The 15,818-nt window shown below is 44.4% G+C and overlaps 1 protein-coding gene across 17 annotated transcripts in view; it reads left to right on the top strand.

Moving 5' to 3' along the window:
* The first annotated feature begins 9,447 nt into the window (after positions 1–9,447).
* The window catches only part of HECTD1 (HECT domain E3 ubiquitin protein ligase 1), a 107,962-nt gene continuing 101,591 nt past the window's right edge, over positions 9,448–15,818 (top strand). For 10 of the 17 annotated variants that reach the window (XM_031002007.3, XM_055361340.2, XM_031002009.3 and 7 more), the window contains exons 1-2: positions 9,448–10,337; positions 11,388–11,548. In XM_031002007.3, the coding sequence (XP_030857867.1) occupies positions 11,409–11,548 (140 nt within the window). In that variant the 5' untranslated portion in view covers positions 9,448–10,337; positions 11,388–11,408. The remainder of the gene's footprint in view (positions 10,338–11,387; positions 11,549–15,818) is intronic. The other 7 variants (XM_031002008.3, XM_055361336.2, XM_063697716.1 and 4 more) reach the window with 1 other exon arrangement.

Below are 15,818 nucleotides of genomic sequence, written 5' to 3' on the forward strand. Positions count from 1 at the left end.
TGCCATGTTGGCCTAGCTGGTCTTGAACTCCTGACCTCAGGTGATCCATCCACCTTGGCCTCCCAAAGTGCTGGGATTACAGGCATGAGCTACTGCACTTGGCCTTGATTTCATTCTTGAAGTGGAAGAGCTATCACAGATATGGGAAGAGACAGTGAAGCAGGGAAACAACATTATTCAATTATTGGAAGTTTTTCAAATATAATTAAAATTATATGAAAGATACATTAAATGTAGAAAGTCTGACCAGGTACGGTGGCTCATGCCTATAATCCCAGCACTTTGGGAGGTCAAGGCGGGCAGATCACCTGAGGTCCGGAGTTTGAGACCATCCTGACCAACATGGAGAAACCCCGTCTCTACTAAATATGCAAAATTAGCTGGGTGTGCTGGCGCATGCCCCTAAATCCAGCTACTCGGGAGGCTGAGGCAGGAGAATTACTTGAACCTGAGAGGCAGAGGTTGCAGTGAGCCGAGATCGCGCCATTGCACTCCAGTCTGGGCAACAAGAGTGAAACTACATCTCAAAAAAAAAGAAAGTCAAATATTTTTCAATGTTAATACTGATTAAAAGAATATTTAAAGAAAAAAATATGGGCCAGGCACAGTGGCTTGCCTGTAATCCCAACACTTTGGGAGGTCAAGCTGGGCAAATCACTTCAGCTCAAGAGTTTAAGACCAGTGTGGGCAACATAGCAAAATCCCCGTCTCTACAAAACATACAAAAATTAACCAGGTGTGCTGGTGAGTACCTGTAGTCCTAGCTACTCAGGAGGCTGAGGTGAAAGGAGTGCTTGAACCCGGGAGGCGGAAGTTGCAGTGAGCGGAGACCGTGCCACTGCACTCCAGCCTGGGTGACAGAGCAAGACTCTGTCTCAAATAAAAAAGAAAAAAGCCGGGTGTGGTGGCTCACGCCTGTAATCCCAGCACTTTGGGAGGCCAAGGTGGGCAGATCACCTGAGGCCAGGAGCTCAAGAGCAGCCTGGGCAACACGGTGAAAACCCATCTCTACTAAAAATACAAAAATTATCTGGGCATGGTGGCAGGTGCCTGTTATCCCAGCTATACAGGAGGCTGAGGCAGGATAATTGCTTGAACCTGGGAGGTAGAGATTACAGTTTGCTGAGATTGCACCACCGCACTCCAGCCTGGGCGAGAGAGTGAGACTACGCTTAAAAAAGAAAAAAAAATAAAAAAGGTTGGGCGCAGTGGCTCACGCCTGTAATCCAACACTTTGGGAGGCCGAGGCAAGCAGATCACGAGGTCAGAAGTTTGAGACCAGTCTTGCCAACATTGCGTAAACCCCCTCTCTAATAAAAATACAAAATTAGCCAGGTGTGTTGGCACACACCTGTAGTCCCAGCTACTCGGAAGGCTGTGGCAGGAGAATTGCTTGTACCCGGAAGGTGGAGGTTGCAGTGGGCCAAGACTGTGTCATTGCACTCCAGCCTGGTCAGTGGAGCAAGACTCCATCTCAGAAAAAGAAACAAAACAAAACAAAACAAAAAAACTGATGCCTGGATCCTATTTTCAGAGATCCTGATTGAAGTGGCCTGAGGTATATCTTGGACACTCAGAATTTTAAAAGTTCCCCAGGTGGAGAAAATATTTGCAAAAGACATATTGGATAAAGGACTTTTATCATCAAATAGCCTTTTTTTTTTGAGATAGGTTGTTGATCCATTGCCCAAGCTAGAGTGCAGTGGTGTGATCATGGCTCACTGCTGTCTCAGACCCACTGGACTCAAGACATCCTTCTACCTCAGCCTCCCAAGTAGCTGGAACCACAAGTGTGCACCACTGCACCCAGCTAATTAAAAAAATTTTTTTTTGTAGAGATGGGGTCTTAGTATATTACCTAGGCTTACAAAGAACTCTTAAAACTTACAAGAAGAAAATGAATGCCATGATTTTAAAAATGGGCAAAAGACCTGAACAGACATCTCACTAAAGAAGATATATGGATGACAAATAAGCATATGAAAAGATGTTTGAGATAATATATCATTAAGGAATTACAAATTAAAACAACAATAAGATATCACTAAACACCTACTAGAATGGCAAAAATCCAAAACACTGACAATACCAAATGCCAGCAAGAATATGGAGCAAGAACTCTCATTCCTTGATGGTGAGAATGTGAAATAGTAGAGCCACTTTGGGAGACAGTTTGACAGTTTCTTATAAAACTAAAAATACTCCAGGAGGCTGAAGCAGGAGAACTGCTTGAACCTGGGAGGCAGAGGTTGCAGTGAGCTGAGATCATGCCACTGCACTCCAGCTGGGGGGACAGCGCAAGATGCCATCTCAAAAAAAAAAAAAAATACTCCTACTTTACAATCCAGCAGTCATACTGCTTGGTATTTACCCAAAAGAGCAGAAGACTAATGTCCACACAAAAACCTGCATATATATGCTTATAGCTGCTTTATTCATAATTGCCAAAACCTGGAAGCAACAAAAGATGTCCTTTGGCAGGTGAATAGATAAACTGTAGTACATCTATACAGTGGAATATTATTTAGCACTAAAAATATATGAGCAGCAGAGAAAGGTGGCATGTGGTTGTAGTTGCAGCTACTTGGGAGGCTCAAGTGAGAAGATCACTGGAGTCCAGGAGTTTGAGGCCTGGCCTGGAATGTGGGTTGGTTTCGGGCCAGCCTGGTCTCAGTATTGAGACCTTGTCTGAAAAAAAAAAAAAAAAAAGGCCAGGCGCGACGGCTCACACCTGTAATCCCAGCACTTTAGGAGGCCAAGGCGGGTGGATTTTGAGGTCAAGAGATTGAGACCATCCTGGCCAACACGGTGAAACCTTGTCTCTACTAAAACTATAAAAATTAGCTGGGCGTGGTGGCATTCGCCTGTAGTCCCAGCTACCCTGGAGGCTGAGGCAGAAGAGTCGCTTGAACCTGGGAGGTGGAGGTTGCAGTGTGCTGAGATTGCGCCACTGCACTCCAGCTTGGCGACAGAGCAAGACTCCGTCTTGAAAAAAAAAAAGAAAAGAAAAAAAGGAAGAAGATCTATTTTAAAACCTAGAAGCAATAATATTTCAGGTATTCCAGTCTCAATATGGAGACCCTGTCTCAAAAAAAAAAAAAAAAAAAAGAAGACATGAAAGGAAGAAAAGTCTATTTTTTAAAAAAGTTCCCCAGGTGAATCTAATGTGCAATTAAGGTGGAGAACTATTGACCTTCTTTGAACACATAATCTCCTTCAGTTTTTTGTAATATCCATCAAATTATGTAGCTGTTGTTATCCCATTTGATATATAAGGAAACTAAGGTTTTTTTGTTTTTTGGGTGTTTTTTTTTTTGAGACAGTCTCGCTCTGTTGCCCAAACTGGAGTGCAATGGCACAATCTCCGCTCACCGCAACCTCCACCTCCTAGGTTCAAGCGATTCTTATGCCTCAGCCTTCCCAGTAGCTGGGACTACAGTCATACACCACCATGCCCGGCTAATTTTTGTATTTTTCGTAGAGACGGAGTTTTACCATGTTGCCCAGGCTGGTCTTGAACTCCTGACTTCACATGATCCACCCGCCTTGGTCTCCCAAAGTGCTGGGATTACAGGAGTGAGCCACTGCTCTTGGCCAGGTATTACCTTTATTTTACATAAGAGGAAAAACTCAGAGGTTAGATGACTTCCTCGGAGTCTCACAACTAGTAAGGGACAGGTTTCATTCTCAAATCCATGTCTTCAACTCTATGGCTCTTAGAATCTGAAGGAACATTAAAGATAATCTACTCTACTTTCTCTCAAGCTAAAGTACTGTGCACCTGAGTAGTACTGTGCACCATCCCTGACTTGTGTGTGTGTGTGTGTGTGTGTGTGTGTGTGTGTGTGAGAGAGAGAGACAGAGAGACAGAGACAGAGACACAGAAAGAGGGGGAGGGGAGATAGGATCTCACTCTGTCATCCAGGCTGGGATGGAGTCGCATGATCTTGGTTTACTGTAATCTCAGTCTTCTAAGATGAAGTGATCCTCCTACCTCAGCCTCTGGACTAGCTGAGACTGTAGGCTAAGTCTTAAAAACTTTTTATAGTGATGAGGTCTCACTATGTTACCCAGGCTGGTCTTGAACTCCTGGGCTCAGGCGAGCCTCCCACCTCAGCCTTCCAAAATGCAAGGATTACAGATGTATGCCACAGCCCCTGAGCCATTCCTGACTTGTTATCCAGTCTCTTCTGTCATATTTCCAGTGTTGGGAAATTATTACTTCATGAAGCAATGCATTTTACTTTGATCTACTAGCTCCAATGATTACAAAATGGTATGACCATTATGAGAGTTGGCAGATGGATGTTTGAAACCCAGTTCCCCATTTTATTAGGTAGGTGAATTTGGGATAGTTATTTAACATCTCCAAACCACAGTTTCCTGGCTGGGTGCAGTGGTTCATGCCTGTAATCCCTGCACTTTGGGAGGCTGAAGAGGGTGGATCACTTGAGGCCAGGAGTTCGAGACCAGTCTGGCCAACATGGAGAAGCCCTGTCTCTACTAAAAATACAAAAATTAGCCAGGCGTGGTGGTGTGCACCTGTAATCCCAGCTATTCGTGAGGCACAAGAATCGCTTGAACCCAGGAGGTGGAGGCTGCAGTGAGCTGAGATCGTGCCACTGCACTCCAGCTGGGTGACAGAGTAAGACTCTGTCTCAAATAAATAAATAAATAAAAACACAGAAAATACCTATTTTAAGTGTTAATCATTTTATATATATAATAAACTAATGTATAAAGACTAAATAATAATATATATTAAAGTATCTTTCTAACTGTAGCCAGGCGCTGGGGCTCATCCCTGTAATCTCAGCACTTTGGGAGGCTGAGGTGGATGGATCCCTTGAGCCCAGGAGTTGGAGATCAACTTGGGCAACATGGTGAAACCCTGTGTCTACTAAAAATACAAAAATTAGTCAGGCATGGTGGCGCAGGCCTGTAATCCCAGCTACTCAGGACGCTGAGGTACAAGAATCGCTTGAACCTGGGAGGCAGAGGTTGCAGTGTGCTGAGATTGTGCCACTGCACTCCAGCCTGGATGACAGAGCGAGTCTCTGTCTCAAAAACAAAAACAAAAAAACCCCAAAAACAAAAAATAAAATAAAATAACATATCTTGCTAACTGTAAAGCATAATAGAAACAGATTTTAACTTTAAAGTGGTTAATAATCCTAAAACCTACATGGCATCTCAGTACTTTCTTGTTTTAAATATCCAAAGGCTCCCCTTGCCCAAAGAACAAAGTTCAAACTCATTACGGTGTTCAAGACCCTTAAGAAATTGTCTCCAATTAACTTCAATGATCTCTTCCAGCCACTAACACCACTCCAGGTACCAACCAAACTTAGTTTCCCACTCTTCCCAATTGCGGACCACGTTCTTTCATACCCAGAACTTCACAGAAGTTGAGGATAGCCAGGGACACTTACATTTGTAGTTCAAACTTGAAGACATGTCCAAACAGACATTTTCTGTAGCATATTTTATAGGTTTTCATCTACCAATTATGCCTTTGATACACAAAAAACATAATGGTTTATCGTTGTGCTATTCATAACTATAAGGTTAACTCTAGAAAATTAATTCATAAGCCGGACGTGGTGGCTCACGCCTGTAATCCCAGCACTTTGGGAGGCTGAGGTGGGTGGATTACCTGAGGTCGGGAGTTTGAGACCAGCTGACCAACATGGAGAAACCCCGTCTCTACTAAAAACACAAAAAAATTAGCCGGGCATAGTGGTGCATGCCTGTAATCTCAGCTACTCGGCAGGCTGAGGCAGGAGAATCACTTGAACCCAGGAGGCGGAGGTTGCGGTGAGCCAAGATCGCACCATTGCACTCCAGCCTGGGCAACAAGAGCGAAACTCGGTCACAAAAAAAAAAAAAAAAAGGAAAGAAGAGAAAATTAATTCATAGTACATACCAGTTGATGAAATGAGTTTAGATTTGTATGATGAATATCTTCCTTTTTATTAATAGTCCTGTGAGTTGATCCCAGCGACTGTGTACACATCGAAGTTCCTTCGCCAATGTGGAGCCTCAGCCAAAAGGCAGCCTGTTGCTTCATTCTGCCAAGAGGGACCCTCTTCGTACCTCTGTGCCTGTCCATATGCTTTTCCTAATTATCTGGCCAGCTGTGACTCAATATCTGAGATTTAATTCACACTTCATTCCTGAAGCTTTCCAAGATGACATCTCCTACCTCCTTAATGTTCCCAGCATGTACCTGACAATATCACCTAATAAGCGGTATGATAGAGGAGACTCAGAGGAGTGTGTTTACATCTACCTTTATTGAGGAAGAGGTCTGTGACTACTGAGCCTTACACTGAGCCTGGCACAGAGCAGTTCTCGATGGTCTATGATTCTTGGATTTTGGAAGCAATGGGAAATACCAACATGTAAACAGTTCCTGGTTTCTTGGGATAAGTATTCAAGTCTGGTCAGTTGCCTTTATCCGGATATTTTGTTGTCTTCACGACTTCATTTCTCTCCTTTAATGCTCTTGTTCTGGGATCTCATGCTTGAATTCTTTTTTTCTGTTTGAGTTTAAAATAATAACATGGGCCGGGCATGTGGCTCATTCCTATAATCCCAGCACTTCTGGCGGCCAAGGCTGGAGCATTGCTTGAGCCCAGGAGTTGGAGACCAGCCTGGGCAACATAGTTAGATCCTGTCTCTACAAAAAAATAAAAATAGCTGGGTGTAGTGGCATGGGCCTGTAGTCCCAGCTACTCCGGAGGCTGAGGCAGGAGAATCGCCCTGAGCCCACGAGTTGGAAGCTGCAGTCATTTAGGATCACACTGCTGCACTCCAGCCTGAGCCACAGAGCAAGACCCTGCCTCTAAATAAAAATCAAAATAAATACGATAATAACATCTTTAAAAAGTGCAATAAGTGTCACAGCATTCTTTTGATAAGGTTTCTTTAAAGCACACTAGACATTAATCTTGCGGGCAGGAAGTGGGTGGTACATGTAGAGATAGTGCAGGATAAAAAAAAATATATCTTAAAAACTTGGTAAAGGTGGCCAGGCGCAGTGGCTCATGCCTGTAATCCCAGCACTTTGCGAGGCCAAGGCGGGCAGATCACAAGGTCAGGAGATCGAGACCATCCTGGCTAACATGGTGAAACCCCATCTCACTAAAAAAATACAAAAAATTAGCCAGGCGTGGTGGTGGGTGCCTGTACCTGTAGTCCCAGCTACTCCGGAGGCTGACGCAGGAGAATGGCGTGAACCCAGGATGCAGAGCTTGCAGTGAGCCGAGATTATGCCACTGCACTCCAGCCTGGCAACAGAACGAGACTCCGTCTCAAAAAAAAAAACAACAACAAAAAACTTGGTAAAGGTATAATCCCTTTTTCTAACTTTTCTATTTTTTGTTAATAGCATCACCATTTTCCTAGCTTCCAAGTCCTCTTTCTAGATAAGGGTTTTTGTTTTTTGTTTTGGCAGGGTCTTGCTCTATTGCCCAGGCTGTAGCGCAGTGGCATGATCATGGCTCACTGCAGCTTCGACCTCGAGGGCTCAGGTGATCCTCCTGCCTTTGACTCCTGAGTAGCTGGGACTACAGGTGTGCACCACCACACCCAGCTAATTTTAAAAATTATTTGTAGAGATAGGGTCTCCCTATGTTGCCTAGGCTGGTCTCCTACTCCTGGGCTCAAGTGATCCCCCTGCCTCTGCCTCCCAAAGTGCTGGGATTACGGGTGTGAGCCATGGAGCCTGGATGGAAATTTTTAAGTTAATCATTTAAATTCTGATATATCTTCTTTCAAAAATTATTTTTAGATTTCTTCCCCATTCATACTGCCAATAACTAGACTTTTCTTTCCTCCATTATTGCAGCATTTCGACAACCTCCAGCTAATCTCGTCTAGATAGATCCTTTTAGTCGTTCTAGACACTTTCCATAATTAGTCTTCTTAAGACTAGTTTTTCCAGTGTTGTAGTCCAGAACTTGCTACTTAGCTCAGCCTAATTTCTGCATTCCTCATTCAAGGCCTTCCCCACTTTAGCTCCAAATTTCTCTCTCTGTTGCTTACTGTTGGTTCTTTGCTGGGGGCACAGGTGACGTTTCCTATGTCTAGGAACACATCAGGCTTTATGTTCTTCCCTTTCCTTTCAGTGTCTACAGTGTACCCATTCTTCAAGGTCCAGAGGGAATGCAACTTCCTTTTTGAAGTTTCCTGGCAGCTCCAATTCACGCTCATGACATCTAAATAATTATCCTCATGTGTTGTACTTGGGATAAAATAGTTGAATCCTCTTTTTCCTCTTGTTTCATTAACAGGATACCTAAGCGGACCATTACCTGCGACAACGGGACATGCGCGGATAGCTATCTGAAGTACAAATTTGTCATTTCCAAAATACTGGTTCTTTTTCTAAAGAACTAGTAAAAAAGAAAGAAAAAAAAGAAACAGTATTTTGGAAATGACAAATTTGCTTAGTCGCCCAGGCTGGAGTGAGGTGGCATTATCAAAGCTCACTGCAGCCTCAATTTCTTGGGCTCGAGGGATCATCCCATCTCAACCGCTCCAGTAGCTGGGACCACAGGTGTGCGTCACCGCATCTGGGTAATTATTTTTTAAATTTTAATTTTTTTGCAGAGACCAGGTCTATGTTGCTCAGGCTAGTCTCGAACTCCGGGCCTCAAGAGAGTAAAATCATAAAGTGCTGGGATTACAGGAAACGCAGCGGACCCAAATTCTGTTCTTTACTCATACCTAGCAGCTCCTCTGGTTGCCTGAGGGACCATGTCTCAAACACTATCATGTCGTATTAATTTTTCTTTTTGTTTAAAAGCTGAAAGTGAGAGTACAGTAGGACGTCTCCGGACTCCAACTACGTCCTATAAGCATGCATCCTTTATTCTGAATGCGTGTGAAATAAAGTTTGAAAAGAATAACCACAGACATACTTGTGACCACAAGCCACAAGAAACGTAGTCAAAAGTGCACTCTCAGTGCTGCTGCCGACCGGGCACGGCGCTGGGCCTGCATCTGCGCTTTCCTGGAGCCTCAGCGTCTCATCTCTACAACGTTGATAATCGTCGGCAGCACCTCTTTCCCAGGGTTGCTCTGAAGGGTTTTCTTTGGGGTGAACCGCCGGGCGGTCGGCCTCCCAGGAGCGGGGGGAGACGCCTTCCTTACGCGACGCACTTCCGTGCGCGAGGAGGGAAGATCGTGGCGGAGTGCGGGTGGCCTGGGCGGAAGGCTCAGCGGGGACAGGTTGGGCCGCAGCTTTGCTGTGCTGTGCCGCGCGACGCCCTTCGCAGGAGCGCGCAAAGTGTTAGCCACGGCGCCAAGCAAGCTGGACGTGCGTGCACGAGCGCGCTCGGACTGACAGGGAAGCGAAAAGGGGGCCAGGGCGCACCATAGAAAAGCCGCGGCAGAAACGTACGACACAGCCCGAGGCGGCGGGGGCGAGAGCGCCGGGGCAGGGGCGGCGACGCGGCGTCCCTGGTTGGCGCCCCTGCGCGGCGGTCGGCCGTCTCCGCAGCGCCCCAGGTGGCCGCCGGCGGGGTCGCCGCCGGGGGAGTGGATTTGCTCCGCCTCCGCCGGGCTCGGCTGCCCTCGGCAGCTTCCCCGCCTGGCTCTCCCTCGACCCTCCTCCCCTCCCCCTCCCGGTTCGCGATGGACTGGGCCTCCCCGCCGCGCCGCCGCCGCCGTCGCCCGCAGCACCGCGCGGGCCTCTGAGTTGCAGGGCCTGAGGAGCCGCGTGCTGGGGACTGGACGTCCGCTGGCTGCTGCCGCACGAGAGAACCTCTTGCTTCCCTGTCACCAGGTCCTCGCGGAGGAAGGGGAGGGACGAGGCGCGGCTTTTCCTGTGCCGCCTGCCCGGTTCGACCTGCGCGGCCTGCGGCTTCTTGGGAACTCTAGGGCCGCGGCCGGGCCTGGCTCTGCTCGCGGCCTGTTGGGAGCTGGATCGGAGCGGTTTGGAACGACAAGCCCGAGTAAGAGCCTGCGGGAAGGGGAGGCGGGAGCGCCTCGGACCGTCGGAAGGGCCCTGCTTGGGGGCGCGGATCCCGGACGCCCGGCGAGTGGCGGAAAGCGAGACCCCGGCGCCGAGTGAGGTCGGCCAGGCTGCTGCTGACTTCCCCGCTGGCCCCTTTGTTCCCCTCCCGGGGCCCTGCCGGCGGCGGGGCCCGGTTGCCAGCGCCAGAGCCCCAGGCCGGCTCCTTTTGCCCTTGAGAAGGGTTCGCTGCCAGGCCTTCGAGTTCCGGGCGCAGCTCCCGGGAGAGCCGGCGCCCTGCCTGGCCCGGCGGCTTCCTCTTGGGCACGAAGGCTTGCTGCTGCTTCTCCAGAACTTCCCTTCCTCGTAGACACAGGTAGTTAACTTAGCGGGGTTTGGTGCTGGGGAACCACAGCGCGGGGGCCGGCGCCTCTTAGCGCCCGGCTCGGCCGGGCCCTGGGTGTGGGGTCAACCCCGCTGGTCGCCGCCGTTGGGTGCCCACCGCGCCTCGCCGCCGGCTTCCCACACTTGCGGCTGCGTTACGTGGGACCCAAAGCTGTCCTCCAGTCAGGGCGCTTACGGGGCGCTTTTGTAATGACTTGCCTGTTGGGGCTGCTTCTCGGTTTTGTTTTTGTTTTTTTAACCAACTGCCCTATCTTGTGAAGATGGGGAAAGAGGGCCCTAGGTTGGCCTACATTCGGATCCGTAACCTGCTGGTCCATTGCATTTACTTTTAGCCTTTCCTTTTTTTTTTTTTTTTTTTTAACTTTTAAGAATAGTTGCCAAGACTGCCAAAATTCCTAGCCAACTCTTTATTCATAGATAAATCTTGTATATAATTGTCGTTTGTATTTGGACATCTTTAAAATAGAAGCAAATTGAGAAGTCAGCAGAATATGTGAAATTGGAGGTAATTTTGAAGGAGAAACAATTTGGAGGGGGATTGGATCAAGGTGTTTAGAGTTTCCTCAAAATACTGAATCTAACCCTTATCTGAAGATCAGTTTTGGGTAGAGAAGGAGGGGGATGAAGTTTGTTGGAAAAAACAGAACCTTTAGTTAGGTGTTTTTGCCTTTTGGCATAGACTTTAGTGATAGCAGTAGTGGGACCTGAAGCTTGACTGACTGTCTTTGACACAGACAGCTCTGGTTTCTAGTTAAGCAGCAACCTAATCAGCTTATATACTCTTGTGCAAAACTGGTTTTCATTTGGTATGATATCTGTACGTTAAACCTGGCGGATAAGGAAAGTTGAAAAACTGCATTAAGCACTCTTACGTCCAAACGTACTTAGGAGTCTTTTTTAATTGCTAGGAGGACACTATGAAAATTTGGTTCTAGCAGATGTAAAGGAAGAAAAATTTAAGCCCAAGCTGTTCAGTCCCGGAATTTAAAGGACTTTTCTCCCTTTACTTTTCAAATTTAAGCAAAGAGGCTTTTAAAAAACCATGGCAGATGTGGACCCAGATACATTGCTGGAATGGCTACAGATGGGACAGGGAGATGAAAGGGACATGCAACTAATAGCCCTTGAACAGCTATGCATGCTGCTTTTGATGTCTGACAACGTGGATCGTTGTTTTGAAACGTAAGTACATTCCTTCATCATGTTCCTTTGGGTTACTGTAGTGACATCTGTTTTCAACCATTTGCTGACTTCAGTTTGTGTAGAAATTTCTCTAGTGAATTTTAACACGTATCTTTAAAAATATTCCTGAAGAGTTTTGTGTTTACACTTTTCCAAGAAATAAAAATTGGTAGGTGAAGAAACTCTAGGACTGATGATTACGATGACACAAATACATATTTGTTGAATGAATGGGAATTAGTAGGAATACTAATTTTAACCCATAGCTTGGTTGATTCATTTTCAAAATATGTTATGAACTGGGGAAAATACAAATATTTATTTTCTTAAAGATATCTATTTCTGTACCATGAAATTGATTTATGGAATAAGAGATGATAATAAACATATGTTTTGAACTGCCCATTTCTTCATTGATGTTGTCATATGACAATACTTTTGTTAAAGCAGATTATTGGTTTGTAAATTTCAGTTTGGGAAGGTATAAATTGGATCTTAACCATGTAGCAGAAGAGTAGAAAATTTGGAGTAGTAGAAACATTTTGAAGTTTGGGGAGTTTAAACAGTTTTATTGGGAGGTTATAACTTAGTATTTATGCAAAAATATAAAAGATAATTCTTACTAGATAGGCCTTACAGCCATTTTTTCCCTCTTATATAAGTCATAACTTGTCCAGTCAGAATAACCATTCTTCTGAGTGTTGAACATGTGTTTCGTTTTTACTGTTTATTTTACATTTGTATTTACAGTTTTGAACTCCAGTAATAAGTAATTGAAAACTCTGATGTTTCTTTATTCATTTTAATGCTATTTTAAGGTAATTAGTAGAAAATGTTTGAGATGTTGACCTAAAAAATTTGGTATAATTATCCTAATGTGTTTTAGGTGGGAATAAAGTTTATATTACTCAGTTGGCAAAATTTTTAAAGTACCTTCATTTTTGATTATTGAATAACTTTCAGTTGTAACTCTTGTTAAAACAGTACTAAGATAAAAATCCTTATTAATAAAATTTCCAAATTACAATTAGTTAGTGGTCCATTTATTTCCATTAGTTTTTGTCATTGGCAGAGTTTTGAGTATGTAAGAATAACTTAGCCCTTAGTTGACACTTGTTTTAGCAGGATTTATAGTAAAGTAGATTTTTTAAAATTTATTTTTATTTTTAATTTTTTTCCTCATCCTGACTCTCAAGATAAAAATTGCGTTCATAGATTTCATTAGAGGTAACCTGAAAGTTACTTTTGGTATTTTAAAAATCATACTTGTCAGTCAAGTCAATTGTCATTTCGTAGCTTCTGTTTAGTACTAACATGTGGTAGAAGTATTTGTTATGACATTTAAAAAAGTGTTGCCCGATGAATAAAAAGTCAGGAAACAACAGGTACTGGAGAGGATGTGGAGAAGTAGGAACACTTTTACACTGTTGGTGGAACTGACTGTAAACTAGTTCAACCATTGTGGAAAACAGTGTGGCGATTCCTCAAGGATCTAGAACTAGAAATACCGTTTGACCCAGCAATCCCATTACTGGGTATATACCCAAAGGATTATAATCATGCTGCTATAAAGACACATGCACACGTATGTTTATTGTGTCACTATTCACAATAGCAAAGACTTGGAACCAACCCAAATGTCGATCGATGATAGACTGGATTAAGCAAACGTGACACATATACACCATGGAATACTATGCAGCCATAAAAAATGATGAGTTCATGTCCTTTGTAGGGACATGGATGGAGCTGGAAACCATCATTCTCAGCAAACTATCGCAAGGACAAAACACCAAATGCATGTTCTCACTCATAGGTGGGAATTGAACAATGAGAACACTTGGACACAGGAAGGGGAACATCACACACCGGGGGCTGTTGTGGGGTGCGGGGAGGGGGGAAGGATAGCATTAGGAGATACACCTAATGTAAATGACAAGTTAATGGGTGCAGCACACCAATATAGCACATGTATACATATGTAACTAACCTGCACGTTGAGCACATGTACCCTAAAACTTAAAGTATAATAAAAAAAAAAGTGTTGCCATGTTAAAACAATTTAAATGAAATTTTTAAAACATAAAATTTATCTCTATGTAAAATCCTTCCATCCTAACATAACAGCTGTTATTTTTTCCATTTTCCTTTCTAGGCTTTATTCATATATAGTATGATGTAATTTTTTTTTTTTTTTTTTTAAGAGACTGGGGCCTCACTATGTTTCCCAGGCTGGCCTCGAGCTCCTGGGTTCAAGCGATTCTCCTGCCTCGGCCTCTTCAGTAGCTGGGACTACAGGCTGTGCCACCACACCTGGCTTTATAATGTAATTTTAAGGAAATGAACCTAAAGTTAAGTCAGGTATGATTTACTATATGAAGGTACAAGAGTATTTCAAGTTGAAGGGGTTAGCCGTGTTTGGCGTAGTGTACCAGTAACCTCCAAAAACTAGACATTTGGTTTAATTTTGTGACTGTTTTGTTTTTAAACATTAGTTTGCTTTTCATTCTATAGCCAGATTTTCTTGTTGTTACAAGGGAAAATTGTCCTGGTTCCTTCTTGAAACTAGTGAGGAAGGCATAGTGAGATGGAAAGAATGGGCTGTGGCATCAGAGACTTGGGTTCAGATTCTTGGTCTGTTGTGTTCATTAGCCTCTGAGAGCCTTACTTTCTTCCCCTGTAAAATGGCAGTAGTCTTTTTTTCTTTTCTGTTTTTTCATATGAAGTCTTGCTCTGTTGCCCAGGCTGGAGTGCAGTGGTGCGATCTTGGTTCACTGCAACCTCCGCCTCCCAGGTTCAAGTGATTCTCCTGCTTCAGCCTCCCGAGTAGCTGGGACGACAGGTGCGTGCCACCATACCTGGCTAATTTTTGTATTTTTAGTAGAGATGGGGTTTCACCATGTTGACCAGGATGGTCTCCATCTCTTGATCTCGTGATCCACCTGCCTTAGCCTCCCAAAGTGCTGGGATTACAGGTGTAAGCCACCATGCCCAGCCAGTAGTCTTTTTTCTAGTGGGCCTTCTTGTGAGGATTAAAGGAGAGAATGTATGTTAAGTGTTTTGAGTAAAGTGGGCTACCCACTGATACCATCATTAATAAATATCTAATTTTGAATTTTATTTTAGCACTTTATTCCATGAATAAAGTGATTGATTTGGGAAGGTCTTTTAAAGTTCTTTTAAACAGTCAACTCCCAGCAGGCAAAAAAAGCAAGATGATGTGCATATTTTGAATATTGGTAAAAATCTTTCATACTACCTTGATTTCATAAAGTAGTAGCAAATAGGACTTAGTTCTGTCTAATAAACCAAAACATGCCTGTATGTCCTGATAATATGTTTGCTTAATTAGCTTGTCTTAATAGTTACACGTCTGTTTAGTCAGGAAAGGCAGGTGGTGTGGTAGAAACAATGGCCTCTGTAATGGGATAGACTTGGGTTCAGATACCTGCCTTTTCCACTGAATAGTTGTGTGATAGCCTTTGAAGTCTGTTTCCTCATCCTTGCAGGATTTTTCTGAAAATAAATGGGATAATAGTCAAGGATTTCTTTTTCCTTTAACTTAGTATTGTACATGGCTCTCCACTTTTTTTTTTTTTGAGGCGGAGTCTCGCTCTGTCACCCAGGCTGGAGCGCAGTGCTATTTTAGCCATGCCCAGCTAATTTTTGTATTTTTAGTAGAAACGAGGTTTCACTGTGTTGGCCAGGATGGTCTCAATCTCCTGACCTCGTGATCCACCCGTCTCAGCCTCCCAAAGTGCCGGAATTACAGGCGTGAGCCACCGGCGCCCGGCCGGCTCTCCACTGTTTGTACCCGTTTTGACAGTGTCTTTCTGAAGTTCAAGGAATATAACTTTTTCTATGATGTGTCAGTGCTTCTTATTAATGCCTGAACTTATCAAGGTAATGCTCCAGAAAGTAAAACACGTTCAAGATTCGTTTTTGCTTTTACCTGATGTATCATTGAGTTTTAAAATGTAATAATGTAATATGGCCGGGTGCGGTGGCTCACGCCTGTAATCCCAGCACTTTGGGAGGCTGAAGTGGGCAGATCAGTTGAGGTCAGGAGTTCAAGACCAGCCTGGCAAACATGGCGAAACCCCATCTCAACTAAAAATACAAAATTTAGCTGAGCACTGTGGCATGTGCCTGTAATCCCAGCTACTTGGGAGGCTGAGGCAGGAGAATCTCTTGAACCTGGGAGCCGGAGGTTGCAGTGAACCAAGATTGTGCCATTGCACTCCAGCCTCGGTGACAGAGTGAGACCCTG

The sequence above is a fragment of the Gorilla gorilla genome, chromosome 15 (assembly GCF_029281585.2).
Source record: "Gorilla gorilla gorilla isolate KB3781 chromosome 15, NHGRI_mGorGor1-v2.1_pri, whole genome shotgun sequence".
NCBI lineage: Eukaryota > Metazoa > Chordata > Mammalia > Primates > Hominidae > Gorilla > Gorilla gorilla.